Here is an 18,937-nt window from a genome sequence, read left to right as displayed (position 1 = left end):
ACCCAAAGTGGCCAAAGGGATATTCCATACCAGAAAACATTACTGACAGTATGGAAACAGTATGGAAACTGGGAGGAGCCCATCACTGCTCGAGGATGGGCTGGGCATCAGGCAGCAGGTGGGAAGCAATTGTGTTGTGCATCACTTGTCTCTCCTAGCTTTTAGTCCCCTCTTTCTTTGCCCTTTCCACTAGAATTATTATTGTTATTATAATTCAACAGTTCAAATTAGAATTATTATTAAACTGTCCTTATCTCAACTCATGAGTTTTACCATTTTTTTTCCAGATTCTCCTCCCCATCCCACTAGGACTTGGGGGCAGTGGGGAGCGAGTAGCTGTGGGGTACTTGGCAGCTGGGGTTAAACCATGACAGTCAGTATGAAAGTTGTAGGCATTGCAGAAATAGGCAGTTAAAAAAAAATCTAAAATTTGGAAGTAAATGCCTGTTTTTCAGACTACTTTAATTTTAAATTTGGTTTTGGATTCTGTATTTTCTAAACTGAAACTGACCGACTGGAAGCAAAACCATAAAACTAACAGAGATTAATTCATGGAAAAAACTTGAGTAATTTTACTTCAGCTATAGCAGAATTGTAATATGACAGTTTTAAACACACATTTGTATTCTTATTTTCAAGTTATCTAAAGAATCTATGTGTATATATAGATATAGACACATATTGTGAATGTGCATTTGTGTGTCTATACATAAAAGGGTGGGAACAGCATGATTATATTCTATAGCTAGATCTAAACTAAGCAACAGCATCCGGATACAGAACAATACCTTAAAATAAAACTATATGATCTCAGGAAATTCCATACTAAAATTATCTCCCCTTCAATTCCACTGTATCAGCACTGAATGGGAATCAAGACAACAGCTGGTGCTAGCAGCCAGATGCATTGATCTATATACAGTTTTATTCTTTAAAATAAAAAAAATCAAATGTGCTTTAGACTCTCTCAGCATAGAGTATGCTATACAGTGCTCCTACTAACCTTAGATTCTGCATACATGTTACTGGAGCAGTAGGAATAAACTGGATAGCAGTTCCCATCTCTTCATTGCTGCTTTGCTTTATCTCTTTCACCTACTCTTTCAGCTATTTGCTATGTATAACTGAGCACCAACCAACAGGATTTAAACACCAAGCAGATGTTCAATACTGCAGAAACCTGAGCTTGATCTGAGGACAAAAGTTTCATATGCTTCAGAAAAATCCCTCAGCAATTTCACCAAAGAGGCTATGGAAAACATGAAATGCAACTGAAAACAGTTGCTCTGGTTGCACAGGATAAATGTGCAAGTGCACATTTATTTAACCCCCCTCAATCAGCCTGCCCATTTAAATGTAGTAACTTTTGAAGACTGACATTTGTGAATATACCCTGAAACTGTGGTTACCAAGGCCATGCCATGTACTCCTCATAGCTGCCAGTCTGTCTTGTAGCTACAACACAAGAGCAGACAGCGTGACTGAGTTGCTTAAACTTTGAGCAGTTAAGGGACAATAATCAGAGATGTTTTTCAAAGAATGACTACCTCCGTCAAGGCATTTTCTGCTCTAGGGCTGTTTTTTCATAGGACATTGCAAAGTGAAAAGAAAACAGGCCCTCAAAGCTGGGTTAACAGTACCACTGTGATCTAAGTTATTGATCAACAAATGTCCTAGACTATCCCAAAAAAAAAAAAACCCCACCCACTCTTTCTATTCCCAACTGCTTATTCATGCCTTCCCAGACAAATTCTTGTCTCCTGGATGGACACAGGCACATGTGAAGCCAAGAAGTAAACCCGATTTAAAAAAAAACAAAAACAGTTCAACTGAGTACTCCTTAACCCTCACACCTCCTCCCAGGCAAGCTGCCCCTTGGATCATGTTCCCAATCCAGCTCCCCACATCTCCCACTGGCACTCAGGAAGGGACAGAGCAGGTGACAAACAAGCAAGTGGGCAATGGGAAAAAATACCATTTGGGCTGGCAGCACCAAACTATGCAGGTTCTGGCAGTGAACTTCGGCTGGAACTTCTCCAGTTTGTCCACTTGTAACGCCTTGTTTCTAGCTGTTAAACAGATTTTAACCTGAAACTTGATTTTCTACTGAGGAACTGTCCTAATGTCTGTTTCCTTTCCACATTAATACAGTGCAGCCTCCTCAGTGAAGATTTGCAGCGCCTTAAATTGACAGAGAAGTATGATATGGAGTGATGAGAAGAGAAAGAAAAAATGGAGGGTGCCTCAGGGGCATACTTTAACATCTCCAGCAAAATTTAGCCAACAAATAAGCCTCACAGATTATGAATTTGTGGTAGAGTTTGGCAGACTGCTCTGCTAAAACACAAAAAGTTTTAAGGAACAATCAGTGTATACTCCCTGCAGCTGCTAAACAAGACCTGCTGTGCAGGTACAGCTTTGGTCTGCAGCAGATCATGAAGCAACAGCAGTGAGAAGAATAAACTTCAGTGTAAAGAACCACAAAGCAGAAAAAGGCTCATTTTACCCTAAGAATAAAATGAGAAAAAGAAAGGACACAGTGAGGGAAGAGAGTGGAGTCTGCAGCTGAAACCTGGATCTCAGAGAAGAGAGTGAGTGAAAGAAGAAAAGAAAGCTGTGACCTGAAGCTAGTAGGGAGATGGGGAGAGACACACACACTCCATGGGGGACATACACTGGCACTAATTTGCTATTTGATGAAGAAAAAGTGAAAAAGGAATCAAAGAGCTGTGACAGCCTGGTATAACCTCATTGCCATTTATTCACATGAGAAAGGGCAATTAAAAATTTTGATTGTAGGTACAAAGATGGGAAGGGAGAGATCAGATTATTTCACAGTTTGATGGAGAAGCAAGGTGTAGAGAAAACACAGGGAGAAACTAGAGATAGATTTAAAACACGGGAACTGCTCAAGAAGCAGGTGAAAGACAGAAACCTAAAGGACACTAGCCTGCTGCCCCCTCTGCTATTTTACTAGTCATACAAAGCAGCCCTAAATGAGCAAAAAACACTCAAAGGTGTTTAGACACGCAGGCTTCTATCTCTTCAGCTGTATCAGTTTATACATCAATTCACAGTCCTCAAATCAGGTTCAGCGTGTAATTTACAGGCTGCAGTGAGGGAGGTAAGGGGGGAGGTAAGCACCACTTGGGCTGGGGCTGCTTCCCAGTTCCCCACAGCCAGCCCCATCCTGTAGAGGACTGGAGGATGTCCTCTAGATTTGGACAATACAGCTGCAGGTATTTTTTGTTTATCTTTTCAAAGTTCATAAACATCAGGTTAACTCCAAAGAGTATCAGAAGTACATCAGAAAAAAAGTAAGTTTTTAACACTAGCATTATCCAACTTCTGAACACTTTATTTTTACTGAAGTAGCAAGCTGTAGTGTATGTATTCATACACTTCATACATTTGTGGTTTCCATGCTTGTCAGCACTACCAGATTTATCTTGGCTCTAGTCAAACATATTATTTGACAGCAAGGCATTGATAATAAATCTTCATATCACAGCAAGAGAAAGATTCCCAGACTCCAAACTTGTGTCACTGAAAGTACAAAGTTGAAGACAAATAACATTTATATGTCCTTCTGGTAGTTTAGTTATTTCGACAGAAATAATTTTGGACAACTACCTTCACTCAACATAAATAACCAATGGACAGTCTCGTAAATTGCCAGTGCAAGTTTAGCTGCTCATGGAATTTGTTGCAAAAATTAACATATTTACAATTACATGATTAACTGGATCACTTTATCACTACACAGAACACAACCACAGTACTATCTAATCACAGTGAAACCCGAGTTGGAGCTTCATATTTGTTCCTGAGGCCATGTTCTGCAGGAAGCACAGCTGACTAGTTAAATTAGCAATCAGCCCAGTATTACCAACCCTCCACTTCAATATTGCTTATTCTTATCTTATATGTATGTAAGGAGAAAAAAAAAAAGCCACAACAAAATCAGCAACATTAGTTTGGCTAATAAGAACCTTATTATCTACAAAGATTAAATGAAAAAGAATTTTATGAGAATAATCTGTTCACATTGGTAGTTACAGGTCATGAGGAAGTGTCTGTGAAACACTGCACCCAGGTACACAACTACTCTCAATTTTGCTACACAGTGAAGCAAGATCAGCCACTAGGAGTTATCTGCCTGAAGTACTCATAAGGAAACTGTTGCACAGTTACTGCAAATCCAGCAGAAATCCATGCTGCTACCAAACGGAGTACTTCCCACTACAAGCTTCCCAAGACATGTAGAGGAAGGAGAACGAACCAGGAGAACAGGGACAGGCTTCTGGCTGGAGCATCTCTTCTGTCAAATGAAGTACAGCTTGATTTACCATAACTCGTATGCAACACAGGTACTTGTCACTCACAGATACTACCTTCTTCAACTACTAGGGCTGGACCCAGACAGGTAGGATCAATTACACCTTTCTATCAGTTTTGCTTACAGAGCATAATTCTACTAGAAAATGAATGTATTGCAGACAACTCTAGTAAAAGCACTGCAAGCCTGGTAAGAAAAAAATAATCAAATAATACAATTTTCCTTCCAAGGTACAGCTCTGTCAGAGCTTGGCATGAAATATAGTGACCTTAAAGAGTGTGGTAGAAATTTCTAAAACTGTTGTGATCTTCACTGAGTAGAGTCAGAGAGGTTATGGGGTTTTCTTCTTTGTTTTCTTTCAGTCTCCAAGAAGACTTTGAAGCCATTGTTGCAGCCCAGCTAAAGCACTTAGATATCAGAGTATCAGGATGCTGGTTGCAAACTTACTCTGATTTTATGAAAGCAGATGGGAAAATTGGTAAGCAGTGGATTAGAGTAGTTCTGCATGAAATTCAGTTACTTTAATGATTACCAAAATCCTTAATTCCATTTTTCTTTCCTTTATTAATTCAATTTTTCTTTTAAGATTGCTACAGAGGTATCAATGCAAGTTTTGCAAGAAAAGCAATTAATTTCACGTCTTAGTAAGACTTTGCATTTATTTTAAATTCTTCACTAACTCAAAGTGAAAAGGAAATTCCAATTCTGATTAAACTAATTAGCTAATGAACACAACCCACTCTGGCTCAGAAAAAAAAAAATTAATAGCTTCCTCATTAGGCAGTTCAAAGGTAAAAAAATATATATGTATAGTGATGACAAAAATTTAAGTCTTTACAAGAATACAAATTAAATAGTCTAAGTTGGGTCTTTTTGATAATGCACATAACAGGGTTTTTGAGGAAGGAAAGAACAAAATCAAAGCTAAATACAATTGTAATAAATATGTGCAGAACAATGACAGAAATCAACAGGTTGGCACAAATATAAGAAAATATTTAGAATTTATAATGTTATCATTATGCAGAAGAACTTCAATTTTATTCAATATATGACTTGTCAGATAATATCTATATTATAACAAAAATTTTAACAAATATGACTCAATGGGACCTTTGGCAAGATGCATAAATTCCTCAAATACCTCAAAAAAAATTCCTCAAATTCCTCAAAAGAAAGCAGAACATGGTACTTTTCTAATGAGGCAGAAGAAAAATATTCCAATACCACAAAGCAGAAGGAACAACAATGCAAGGATAAATTTAAAAAAATCCTAACCTTGGATGACTTAGTCTTCCAAAGACTACGGACGTTTCTGAGGGGGTAACACTCAATGTCTGCTAAAGCTCACATATAATCTTTATCTGAAGGGCTTCTCTTAATTCCCTTATCTTCTCCCTCCTCCTAGAAGATGAGAATAGGGAATTAAGGGAAATTTGTGATTCAACTCCACCTCCTTCCTCTAAATACCCTTGAAACCGTTCCTGTACTCTTCTATGGAGTGGGGCATCAAGAGAAAGAAAGGATCTCCCGGATTGCCCCTGCACTCGTGTTCATCAAATGGCATTTGGAAGATGGAATTTCCTACAAATAAATCCATAACAGGGGTTTCAGGCACCATAAACACCTCAAGAGAGCTGTAGATTTTAATTCTGACCTGGAGGGAAAATAATTCCCCAAGCTGGCAAAGCCACAGGCAGAAAGCAACTAAAGAGACACCACACATATAATAAAGGTCTAAAGATGAAAATAAAATCAGTCTCTTAACCAAGAGGGTGAGAGAAATCTGACAATGCACCCAGTCACTCTGACTGGCCAAAATATATGAGCTAATGAAATTTGTATTTGATTGAAATACAGAATAAAATAATTAAATGACACATTTATGTTTCTTCTTTAGTTTGGTCCTCAAAATTTAAGGACAAATATCGCAGATCCTCAAATTAAATGCCCTTTGTTCCCCTCAAGCGCTGAAAATAGATTTTGCGCCTGCGTAACACAAGGTTCAAATTCTAAATCTTAATAATATTAATCAAAATTAACTGTAGAACAAGTGTTTACATATACTGCAAGTCTACAAAGTCAAAGAAACTCCACTGCCCCCAAAGCAGCACCATCACGGTATGAAGTAGCTCAGAATCTACCAACTGCTCACAGAATCTTCAGTATGAAAACAGACCAAACCCATGGGCAAGACATCCTTAAAGAGATACTGAAGAGGCAGAGGCATGTCTTCCAATATCCTCAATCCAACAACTGTGCATGTTAGGTGAGTAGGAGGGGAGGGCACTGGAGAAACTGATTAAGTCCAAATATTCTCCTTAAACAGAAGGGCACATGCTGCTGACATGACAAAGGCCACTTGCAAACCATTAGCTTGCCCCAGTGGGGTATTTCCTATATTCTTATGCTTTAGGCTAGGCTTGACATGTACATAAAAATCTGCAAGCATGGGCAGGTTTTAAAATTTGCTTGGTCATATGCACCTAATTAGTGCACATAACCAAACCCTCACAAATCTTGCCCGACAGTAACATCTTACTGTTAGCAGGCATAAACAGTCTTTGCAAGACTGCTGACATATTTCACAGATCACACTGAGACCACATCTCATTTTTAAAGAAAAATCATTAAGGACATTAAATATACAGCTCATGGTTTATAAGTCAAAAGATAGCTAGTTCCATTAAATCTCTCACTGTGCACATGTGGCAGGCAGAAAAACACATTAAAAGCATAATGAACACAAAAGTCTAAATAATCATACATCATCTTGAAACAGGCCCCTAAGAACAACTTTTATGTGAATTTTGAGGAAGTAGTAATAACTATGAAACGCCTTCCCCCATCCTGTTCTTCAATATAAATATGGGTAGTTCTTTAAAGGAGGCATTTTAATCATACTCATGTCTGACATGTTACAAAATACTGGCATATCAAGACACACTTTTAAAACAAATACACAAGTGGAACTATTAGGAAAGAGAGCAAAACATCATTGTGTCTCTACACACATCTGTTGTGTCCAACATATGGAATCCTGTGCGCACTCTTGGCTCTCCCCTCTCCTCGTTCTGCAGTCTTAGAGAGAATTAAGAAGGTATGAATTCAGGTGATCAAAGGTAAAGAACAGTTTCATTTCAAAAAGCAGGTTACATAAGTGAAAGATCTTTAGCCTGAAAAAAGAACAGTGGAGAAGGGAACTCAATAAAACCACAAGTGGCATGAACATAATCGCTCCCTGCCTTGTCCAGAGGAGGGACTCTGGAAGTTTCATATTTAATCAGCAGGTGTCAGAACCAATCCTTTTGCATGTCTTGAGCCTTTGTTTGGTTGTTTTTTAATTTACCATTATGTATAGTAAACAGAACATCCACTTAAAGGCATACTTGTTGATACAGAAAAGTGTTGATGTGAAAGCTTCTCTGGGCTCAGGGAACACCTGGAGAAAAGTCAAGTGAAAGCTATTAAAGAAAACGAAGTAACACACACACCCCATCCTTTAAGGCAAGGAAGGTCACAAGCTGCAGCCAACAGCCTGTCAGCACGCAGTGACACTTTCCATTTCTTTGCTCAGAAGGAGGCTGTCAAGTAGATCCTGTAATTTGGCAAGGCTTTGGATGGTAAGGACATAAAAAAGAAAAGAAGGCCAGCCAAAAAAACTAAGAGGTACTGAAAGACCAGAGGAGTGAGTGCCTGCAGCCAGGTGCATGTTGCCATGGCTGCCCTTTCACAAACATGATGAGTCTGGGGATCCTGCAAATGTCTGCTGCTGAGTTTTCTAACTAAAGCCCAAAGCTAGCCAAGGAGTGAGCAGCATGTACATGCTGACACACCAGGTACTTCTCCTGAATGTGGTCTGGGGGTTGCAAAGGTGGAAGAAAAAAGTGGAATAGCAATTGCCCAAGCCATTTCCATGAGGTGGTTTGAGGACAAATCAGCTGGATGTTGTGCATCAAACTCCCTACAGGTGAATCAATCAGGGCAGCTCACATGATTGAGGGCAAGAAAAGAAACTTTTGGGGGCAGGACTCACTGGGTACTGTCTTCTTGCAGGGGAGCCTTCACCTGGAAGGAACTGGGGAGAAGGGTAGGTCAGGGGGAAGATGTGACACATCATTTCTCATCATGTACTGCGTGTGAGGTTTCCAACATCACTCCCCAATCATCCTCTGCCCCATCAGTGGGGCACAGGATGCAAGTGCAGCATGGGCTCTCCAATGAGATTGCTGAGAATGGCATACAGGGCAAATCAGGCATTTTGCCTGACCAGCTACAGATACTCTTCTACTCTTATGTGACTTCAATACTCCATATACATAGCATGAGCCAACTAATCATGGAGTAAAGCAGCAACTTACAGGCTCAAAGTAAAAACAGATCATCCATCTGTCACATGAGATGAGGATTTGAAAATTTCATTAATTTTCTGAAACTGCTAGCTAAGAGATCCAAAGAGTTTCATTACTACTAAGAGCCTTTTTATGCTGTTAATCCAGATTAGTAGTGACTGTTCAATTTAGAGTTTGCCTAAATCTTTAGTTCTACCTGATGCAATAGAACAGCCTAATTTTTCCTTCCTTTGAAGCATGGCCCTGCCCTCTGAAATTTTTTCTCAGCTCCTTTCCCTACTTCCTGTTCCAAACTCATGGTTCATTGTGCTTTTACTGCTTTACAGCCCATCCACAGACATTTCAGAAAGGAAAGTACTTCAGAGCTCCTCTACAGATTTTTACTCCTTTATTTGTTTTTAGTGATTTGATCACCTGTTGGCCCAGACACATGGAGAAAAAAGAAAATCATTAATCTTAAAAATCTCCATAATTTTCATAACTGATACTCAGAGAGAAATTGGCAGCTCGTCTTGGTTTAGAAAAATAAAAGCGTTTTATCACAAAACACTTTACAACTCTTAGTTGTACAGGCTGCCTTTCATCTGACTTCAACACCACAGTCCTGGAGAGAACCATGACTGTAGGCAGCCCTTCATCAACCAGTTTGCCACTCTAAGGTGGTCTGATCTCAGTCTGAGTCCAGCTGTTAATTTAAACTACCTCCCTCAGCACACAAACATTGAACCCCTCCCAAGAGGGGACATTCTCACGTGTCCAGCGCTATTAACGTGGCATTCCTGGCAGCTGGAACAAATTGCACGGAGTTAGCCAGGAGCTGCCCACCTGCTGGGCTCTCTGAGCCACAAAAGCAGCCCAGACCACTCCAAACTGTCTGCTCAAAAAAGCTCCCATACCTCAGGGTGTGCCTGGGAACACAAGGCAAAAAGCACAAACTCAGCACCACTGACACTCCAGCAAGCAAGGAAACCTCAGAGAATTTGGTTTTGAGCCTCTTGCTTCTGTTGTCTGGCAGTTTAGATGAAATTAAATTTTACAAAGGAGACATACCAATACCCACCATATTGGGCATCACATCTGTGGGATTTTTGCAGCTATTAATGTTCTCCTGAAAGCTGTGCCCTATGGGCTGCTCAACAAGATTCTTGGTATTTTTAAATGCACCAACGTTTTGCCCTTCTCTAACCAGCCAGAAAAACATCCAACTGGAAAGTCAAAGTAATTGTCCTTCCTGGAAAAACAAATTCTCCATATTTACTGATTCTACTGTGCAAGCCTGCTTATTAACAAGATCGTCTCATTTCCTCCAATCACAGAATATTTCAGTACTAATGACTTAAAAGAGGTAAAATTAGACAATATCCTCGTGGTGAAGAGATATGGAACGCATAATATGAAAAATTTGACATTTAGAAGTCAGATGAAACAAAGTAAATTGTTGTATTTGGGCTGCAGCAGCGCCCTGCCCATTATGCAAGATGTGCTGGAGAGTGGGTGGGGTGAAGAGGAAGTCCTAGGCTCTGTTTTCATTTGGAAACATCTGTCCCTAGAGAAGGGACCAACGTCAATAAGGCATCAACTCACAAGTTTATTTTGTATTTTCCTTCCACAGTTAATTGCACTGCTGATCTAACCATAAGCAGCAATTCTATAAAAATCATACTATTATCTCCACCAAGACTCTTGATTATTATTATTTTTACAGGCAAGTTATGTTTCTGTCAAGTTTATCTGTGGGTAGTTACAAACAGGTAGAACTGGACTGACTGAAGTTCCCTATTTCTAAGAAGAAATATGAGTGGTGTATTCTAAGTAATAGTGAGTGTGCAATTAAGCAGATATTCTCTCCTCAGCAGCACACCAAATAAAGAATTATCCTTTTAGGGGTACAAAATACAAGCACTGTCAGTGACTTTCAGTGAAACCCTCTATTATGGTATCCCCAGTCTTCACTCACAGCAGTCACAAAGCTGTCACGTCGTGTGCAACACCTTGCAGTTGTTAGTCAAAAAGAATGACAGGTCAGGACTGGTAAATTCACAGGGCTCCAAAGGCAATATTTTTTTAAAAATAGATTATTTAAAAAGCCAACAAAACAAACCAAACAAACAAGAACACCAAAAATACCTACCAAGACCCTCTCAGAATTACTTCCAGCATTTGAGGTAAGAAATGCTTTCCCTTTTTTCTTTTCTTAGGGAACAAAGAAAACCAAAGAGACTTTTCCTTAAGCAGACTGGAGAGTTTACCCACCAGCTGTAACTTTCCCTCTCCCCCTTTGAAACAAATACACCCATTAAACAAAGTAGCCCTCCAAACATTTGATTGTCTACACAAAGATGAGTAAGTCAAGAGCAGATAAGGTGTAAAGCTTCACTTTTTCCAGTTTTTCTCTTGGCTCTAAATATTGTAACTGATGCCACAAGAACATTCTGGACAGCTGGAACAGCTCACCACAAATGCATTTGGCCAGCTGAATTTGGCAGTTGGAGTAAGTTGAAGGACAACAACAGTAGTTTTGCTTCTTTTAAACGATCTCAAATAGAATAGTTCAGTTGGAAGACACCTACACCAATCACCAGGTCCAGCTGCCTGACCACTTCAGGGCTGACCAAAAGCTAGAGCATGTTGTTACAAGAACTGTCCAAAAGCCTCCAAAACACTGGCAGGCTCAGGGCATCAACTACCTCTCTAAGATGGTTCCAATGTTTGATCATCCTCTCAGTAATGTTTCCTAATGTCCAGTCTAAACCTCCACTGGTACAGTTTAACCACTCCCACACATCCAGCCACTGCACCTGAGGGACAAGAGATCAACACCTCCCTCTCAACTTCCTCTCCCCTGGAAGCTGAGAGAGCAGTGAGGTCGCTCCTCAGACTCCTTCTCTCCAAGCTAGATGGACGGAGTCCTCAGCTGCTCTTCACAGGACATTCCTTCCAGCCTTGTCACCAGCTTTGTTGCCCTCTGCCTGCATCCAAGGATCTTCACATCCTTCTTGAATTCTGGGGCTCAGAACTGCACACAGAACTCAGGGTGGGGCCACAACAAGGCAGGAGAGCAGGGTATCTACTGTTTCTAAAAATCTTTAGAAATAGTAGAAGTTTCCATACATGCTTGTGCGATATTGGGGGACTTACTATGGATCATCTTCAGGGAAAAAATATGAGGAAATAGCCAATTGTTGCATCTGTTCTCAGAAGCTATTCCTTCTGCTTAATTCCTCTCTTCTCTCTTTCTCAACAGAGCATAACTATTGAGTAAGCAAAGTCAAAGAATTAAACCATGAAATTGTGTAAAAGATTTTGTTCTTCACAATTCCTGAAATGACCTAGGGCTTTCTCAGCGCTGCCACAAGAAGGTAGGAGAAGTACCACAGGTGATTTCACACTTGACACCAGACAGAAATACATGTGTCATTTGCCCCCCAGCAGCCTTCTGGCATCTTCTTCCAAGAACTGTCCAATTCTTTGCCAGTTTTCCCTTGTCCAGTATAAAAAGTCCTGCTCAGTTCAGTAACGAGCAAGATATAAAATGTCTTCAACAGCTTTTAAGCTGCATTCTGAAGGTCAAGCTATCAGGAAACTGTCAGTGAGTAGGTGAAGTCATTGTGTGAACAGTATGGAGTAATATAGAGTTAGGGTGACAGCAGTGTCAGATAACTGATGGCATTAACCTCCCCAAGCAATCATTCTTCAAAACTTAGCTGCAGATGAAATAAGGCCTTGAAGAATGATTGCATGCTCATCTACACTCAGTAAAGACTACAATACAGTCAAAAAACAACAACTATGATTTTTTTCCTTTCCTCATCAGAAGTTTTCCCCCATGTTTGCTCCCCCTTTCCCAAAGAACACCATTTCTCTTGGTTATTTTGCTAAAAAGGAGCTTCTTACTAGAATATCTATTCCTTCCACTGACAATTGCAGTCTCTAAATACTTGTAAGGAGTTATAGCTATCTTGGACAAGCCAGGAAATGTCAAAAGAAAAAACCCAACAAACTACTAAAGAGTTAAAGGGATTGATTCATGAAGAATAGAATGGAAGAACAGAAGAATAAATGACTTACAGCATAGCTATTTTCTAACCAAAATCTGAAATGCAACAAAGAGGGAGAGCAACACAAATATTGTGTTGCTCTCCAAAAGAACTTCTGGAGCAGATAAACACAAAACAAGACAAATTGACAAAGTCAACAAACAATCATCCATACTCCCATAATTTATCAATGTTTTAAAATAAAATTCTGGTGCAATTTATGCAGCCATGAGTTTCTTTGAAGTAGATAACACATTTACATGGAGGGGAATTTGGTATTACATTATCAGTGAATAGAACCAAGGTGAAATTTAAAAAGAAATAAACATTTATAATTGACAGAGGAAACAATCATACCTATTCTACTTACTAATCAAAACTTAGTACTTTATCAAACAAAACTCCTAACAAGCAGCTTAGTCTTCAGAAGAACTTGCAACTTTCAGGGACAATCTTGCTTGGAATTTCTTATAACTCATTCTACAAACAGCTGTAACACATTTTTTTTACATTAAACAGGATATTACATTTGATAGGAAACCAGTGTGACTTTAGTTGGATTCCCTTTTTTCCCAAAGATTTTTTTTTTTTTTAATGAATCACTGACCACATTTAAAAAAGCAGCAGCAGAAGGTTCTCAACAGACTTCTATCCTGGATGCAGGGTATTAGTGGGAGAATATTATTACCATCACCCTCAGCTACAACAGTCTGAAGTCTAGGTCCTGGTTTATTTTTACTAAAGTAAGTGGATGCACACTCTTGAAAAACAGGCAAGACTTTGAATACACATGACCTAAGTGAGCATAAAAATAATACTTTTGATGGGATGCTTCTGTATGCTTCTAAACACTGCAGTTAAAATGACCTCCACAGCTTTTTTCTAACCTTCATAAATGCATGGGATTGCTGCTGACAAACAGCTGAAGTCCCTCCCAGGCACACTAGCGTGCTTACACTAGACAGGAATGCTCTCCAAGAACTAGAAAGTGCAGTAAGCTCTTTGAGCTTAGTGCTGTACTTTACTCACACAAAAGGCCAGACCAAAGTTTAATATCTATGTTTGCAGAAGCATTGCTTAGTCTTTAAAATAACTACTACTACCAATGTTCATCCCGTTGCATCTGCTACAAATAATGGTTCTAAAAAAAGCATCTTTCTGTGTTATGGGTCTGAAAAGAGAGTGGCTACACACATACAAGAAAATTTGCAGCAGACTAAACAGCAGCAGCAGGAAAAAATATTCTCACTCCATGCTCAATTTAGCACTGCTGAAGTACAGGGAGCGAGGTGTGTGCTTGTTTCCAGAACAGACAAGGCAGCCTAATCTCTCACCTGTGCATGGAACCCGGAGTAAGGCATTCAGTACACTAATGGGTGACCATGAAACTGATGGGGCTGAGATTGTACCATGGAGATACAGCCAGCAGGAAACCCAGGAAACTGACATGCTGCTTTCCCTCACACTCCCACTAACTAACAGTACTTAAACTCTGTTAGCCACCAATGAGCAGCACTGTATGATTCGGTCAGATTTGAAATAATTTTATAATAATCAAATTAAAGAGGTACATCTCAGGTAGCATCCAAGAAAAACACAGCTCAAATAAGCACATGCATTTACACTGCAAAAATCCCTAAATCACAGAATCACAGCACAAACTTTTCTGTACTTTATTGTTGTCTGTGCAAAGAGGCCCCAGTAAAATTTTCAGGGAAGTGCTTTAGAAAAGGCAAATACATTTTCATCTGCTGTTCCCATTCTAATACAAAACTAAAAATGTTTGCATAAATATAGTTTTAAACCTTTTCAAACTACATGGGACAATTGACCAATATTGCTTCTGCATAGTCACATAACTCTAAAGACTATGCAACAAAATGATGGTGCAGCTACGGCAAACCCTGCCAGCTGTGTAGTTTCATTCCATGTATTGTTACCATAATAACCTATTCCTGCTATTGTTACCTCATTGCCATTAATGAAGTCTAGGTACATGCTAGTGCCACACCTTTATTTCAATGACCTAAGAAGTTTAATTCCTGCACAGAATACTCACGTAGTTCCTTCAGTTCATTTTTAAACTTTCAGCAAACAAACAATAAAGCATTATTTATTTCTTCAAAATAATACTCTCCCAGGTAGACAGTTTATACTCACCCCACGTTCCCTACACAAAATCATCTAAAGAACAAAAGCCAGAGACCAAACATATTATAAAAGTTGCTAAAACACTCAAAGACAGTACAAGGAGCTAAAGCTGCAAAAGAGCTCACCCTCCCCTCGCTGCAGCTGCTCCGAGCATCCCTGCGGGGCGGCGGGTCCCTGCCGAACCCGTGAAATCCGGGGCAGGAGGGCTGATTCCCCCGGGAGCGGAGCGCTGACTGAAGCACCAGGCTGCCCTCCACACCCGGGCGGAGAGAGGGGCCAGGGCCGCCCTCCTGCCCCGCCGGGAGGGGCGGGTGTGGCTGCCGGGGGTCAGCTCCTCAGGACAACCCCCTGCGCTGCAGGAAATCCGCAAGAGGTGATTTACGGGCAGGGCTCATTCCCGTCCCACTGAGCTGACAGTTCAGCTGAAAAGTATTAAGCTGGGCCCTGAAAGCTTGTTAAATAAGGAACCTTACCCGTAGGCTGAAAAAAAAAAAAAAGGTAGGGGTGGGGGGTAGGAGTGGAGAGGGATGAGGTAGTGTTGCACAAGCTTATCAGTGCCCACTTGCTGCAGAACATGCCCTTGCAAGAGCTGTGTATGAAGAAGTACTACTATTTATATCTGTAACACTTCCAAGTTGCTGCAAATCTCTAGACAAGTTTAATACGTGAAAATTACCTGCTTAAAAACACAATACCCCTATTTTCTGGCCAGTTTTTCCTCCTATGCTGGAGGAGCCTCAACTTCATTCACACTTTTGAAAGTGCTTTCTAAAGCTAAAGTTATTAAAATAGGAGTGAAGAGAATAAATATATTGTATGAAGAGCTGACCCGATGGCCTGTATGACCTGCACTTAGGCATCAGTTTAACATGCAGCAGCACGGCATCTTGATGGGAAATAAAAACACAACATCTATAAACTTCTTTGAAGTTAACAAAGTTCAAGCAGTTGGCTTTATACTGACAATACAATCAGATTTTCCTTGAAACAATTATTTGCAGTTTACTTATTTAATCCTTTCATAATTACCTTAGATACTCATCTCAACATTCACAGAAACAAATATGCGCCGTATTCACTCACTCAAACAGTTCCAGCAAAAGCAACAAACTCATAGCTACTCATAACTAAAGGCTTCCAACATGACTAAGTCTGCTTGGATCCAGAATCTTTCTCTACTTACTACTCATCAGTAATCAGGCACAAAAACGTTTTCCTATTAACGTAATCGCTTAACACATGCTATCCCACTCTCCTTGGTCTCTTGACCTTTCCTTCCTTTGCTTGGCTGACAGTTCCTCTTTTTTCCAGGGAGCACTTGCACTTATACACAATGCACTACAGTGGCAGCTCCCAAATACTTCGAGGTTTCTTCAAGAAACAGAGTAACTTTCCACACCATATGCATGGGAACACGAAAGCATCACTGAGGAGAGTACCTTCACTATCAGCTGTTCTACCTCAGCAGTCTAAGTACACAAAGTAAGTGCTATGCTCCAGTTTGGAGTCTCTACCTTTACAGCATAAACTACTCCAAGGCTTTACAACTCAAATGCCAGTTTCACCCAGTAAATAACTGACTTACAGTCATGGGTTGGAAGGAGTTGAGGTATTTTTACCCTCCACTAAGTTTTGGCATTCTTTTTTAAAAAGTTTTATAAGTAGTCTAAGTGGTAAGAGTGGCTAACTGAATTGATGTTGTGTTCCTACTTTCAAATACTAAAATGCGGAAAACACTTTATACACTTTTAAGCAAAATTACCACTGAGATAGCATATTAGCACTCAGAATATTGCAATATAAGCATTCAGCTGTAGTTAAAATATTTTAAGAGAGTAGAGTATAATCAGTAAACTTTTCCATGAAGATTTGAAAAGTATGAAGGTATGACTTCTGTGTACAACATATGGTGTACAACAGTTTGCATACCTGAAGTGCAGGTAATGTATAGTATCAAAACTTGGTTTCCTAGGTAGTTACAATAAAATTTCCCAAACTTTTTAATCAGTAAAGCAAACAGCATAGTGGGAGAAAACAATCAGAATATTCGTGCAAATTTTAATCCACACAACTCCCTCCCTGCCCCACACTGAAATGAATAATGAATGAGCCAGGTCATGATTGCTTTCAATAAGTATGTCAGAAATCTTCAAAACAATGAGATGAGGGTAAGACAGACATCAAAGGTCTCCCTAACAATGCCACATGCTTATACAACCACATACTATGCATCTTTTTTATGCATCAGCATACCAGGAACTGCATAACCACAAGTACCAAAGGTACTTGAGTTTTATGTTACGAAACTTAATATGCAAACAAAAATTAACCGAGAATTTTAAGTATTTGTGTCTGGAATTCGAGAATCTAAGCCCAACCTTCACCATGCGTCTGGGCAGAACTAAGGTTTTCAGACCGGAGTGTCACCTTACACCTCCGTCAACTGTATCACATAGCAGCAGCAGCAGCTCACCCGAAGCGTCAGTAACTCCAAGAGACTTCTCAACAAATGGAAAGTCTAGGATTTTGTTGTCATCGTCCTCCCACGCCTCCCGGGCCGCTTCGTTCTTGTGCCCAGCTGCTCCCCGGAGCGCTCTCGGCCCGCCTCCCTCGCTCCGCGCTCCCCAGCGCAGGACCCGCTCGGAGGCGCCTGCGGGGCGCGCCCCAGCTCCAGGGCCGGCATCAGCCGCAGCCCAAGGGCCGCTGCCCGGGCCAGGATCGGGATCGCTCTCCGCCGGGCAGTCCCCGCTCCACGGGAGGAGCGCAGCCCGCTCATCTGCCTCTGCTCATCAGGTGTTTCGCGTCTCTCTGTAAACGCAGCTGTTCCCCGTGCAGCCCGCCCTCCAGCAACCCCTAAAACTCAGACACTTCAAAAAAAATTCCTTCCCCCACTTTTAAGGAACCCCTCCCACACACAAAAGATGCGGGCTTCTTTCACATCTTTTCTTTGGTGGAATTCCCAAGCCCTCCTTTGAAAGGGACTCGCAGCCACATGCCCAGAGGAATGGCATCTACAGCGGGGGCATGGGCTTACCTTTGCCTCCCCCGCGTCGGGCTCCTCCTCGTAGTAGCCCTGGCCGGACTCGTAGGCGGCGGCGGCGGCCGGCTGCCGGGGTCCCAGGAGCACGGCGCCGGCAGCCAGGCAGCAGCTCAGGGAGAGCACCTCCAGCAAGTGCATGGTGCAGCGATGGCAGAGCGGGCGCAGAGTGGGGCCGCGGGGCAGTCGGAGGAATGCAGCCGAAATTATGAGGCTCCTTCTTTTCCTCTCCCCCCCTTCTTTCGCTGTCCTCTCCCCCCTCCCTCCCCTCGCAATATCCAAGGCAGTAAAATCCGTGGGATGGAGAAGATGCGGTAGCAGCAGCTCCTATGCGCCTGCAGGGGAGCTCCCAACTTTCCCAGCCGCTTTACAAATTCTCACCAAAGTTATCCAGAGTTTGCCAGGTAAAAAACCCACCAGGAAACCGGACATCCGAGGCTGCGCTCACTCAGGAGCAGGGGAGGTGGAAAGCGCAAAGAGGAGGAGGAGGAGGGAAGGGAAGGAGGGAGGGAGAGAGAGCCAGGGAGCAGCAGAGCGGGACCGAGCGGCCGGTCGCACCCGGGGAGATCCCTTGGCGCGGGCCGGGCCGGGGGCTCGGTGCCGAGGGGCCCCGCTGCGCTGCGCTGCGCTCCGCCCGCCGCGCTGTGCGGGCGCCTGTCAGCGGCGGCGCGGCCGGGGGGTGCGCGGCGCCCGGGGCTGCGCGGCGGCGGCGGCCGCGCATGGTGAAAGCGCCCTCTGCCTGCGCCTCTGCGCACCGAGAGGGGCCGGCGGCCGCCTTCCTCCTCCTCCTCCTCCTCCTCCTCCGCCGCCGCCGCCGCCGCCTCCACCTCCTCCTCCAGCCGCTGCTGCTGCCGCGGCGGCGCCGCCGGCCGCTGGCGCCCCGGGGAGCGATCGTCCCGCAGCGCGGGCAAGAGGCCGCTCGGGGCGCTCCGCGGCTCTGCCGGGAAGGGGAGGCGAGCGCGCCCAGTCCCGCAGAGCTGGGCTCGTTCAGCCACGAGCTTCGGCTCCGCCAAGATGAAGC

At 42.2% G+C, this 18,937-nt stretch overlaps 1 protein-coding gene across 1 annotated transcript in view; it reads right to left on the bottom strand.

The window, feature by feature from the left end:
• VEGFC (vascular endothelial growth factor C) overlaps nucleotides 1–18,637 on the bottom strand; it is a gene marked incomplete at its 5' end in the record, with an annotated part of 69,682 nt that extends 51,045 nt beyond the window's left edge. The window contains 5 exon segments of the mRNA XM_084203798.1: nucleotides 17,914–18,145; nucleotides 18,147–18,255; nucleotides 18,258–18,360; nucleotides 18,364–18,447; nucleotides 18,449–18,637. Coding sequence (XP_084059924.1) covers nucleotides 17,914–18,145; nucleotides 18,147–18,255; nucleotides 18,258–18,360; nucleotides 18,364–18,447; nucleotides 18,449–18,637 — 717 coding nt within the window.
• Nucleotides 18,638–18,937: the final 300 nt, after the last annotated feature.

This window comes from Fringilla coelebs (assembly GCF_963513975.1).
Source record: "Fringilla coelebs genome assembly, chromosome: 4".
Classification (NCBI taxonomy): Eukaryota; Metazoa; Chordata; class Aves; order Passeriformes; family Fringillidae; genus Fringilla; species Fringilla coelebs.
This window is presented reverse-complemented; position numbering and strand designations above follow the sequence as displayed.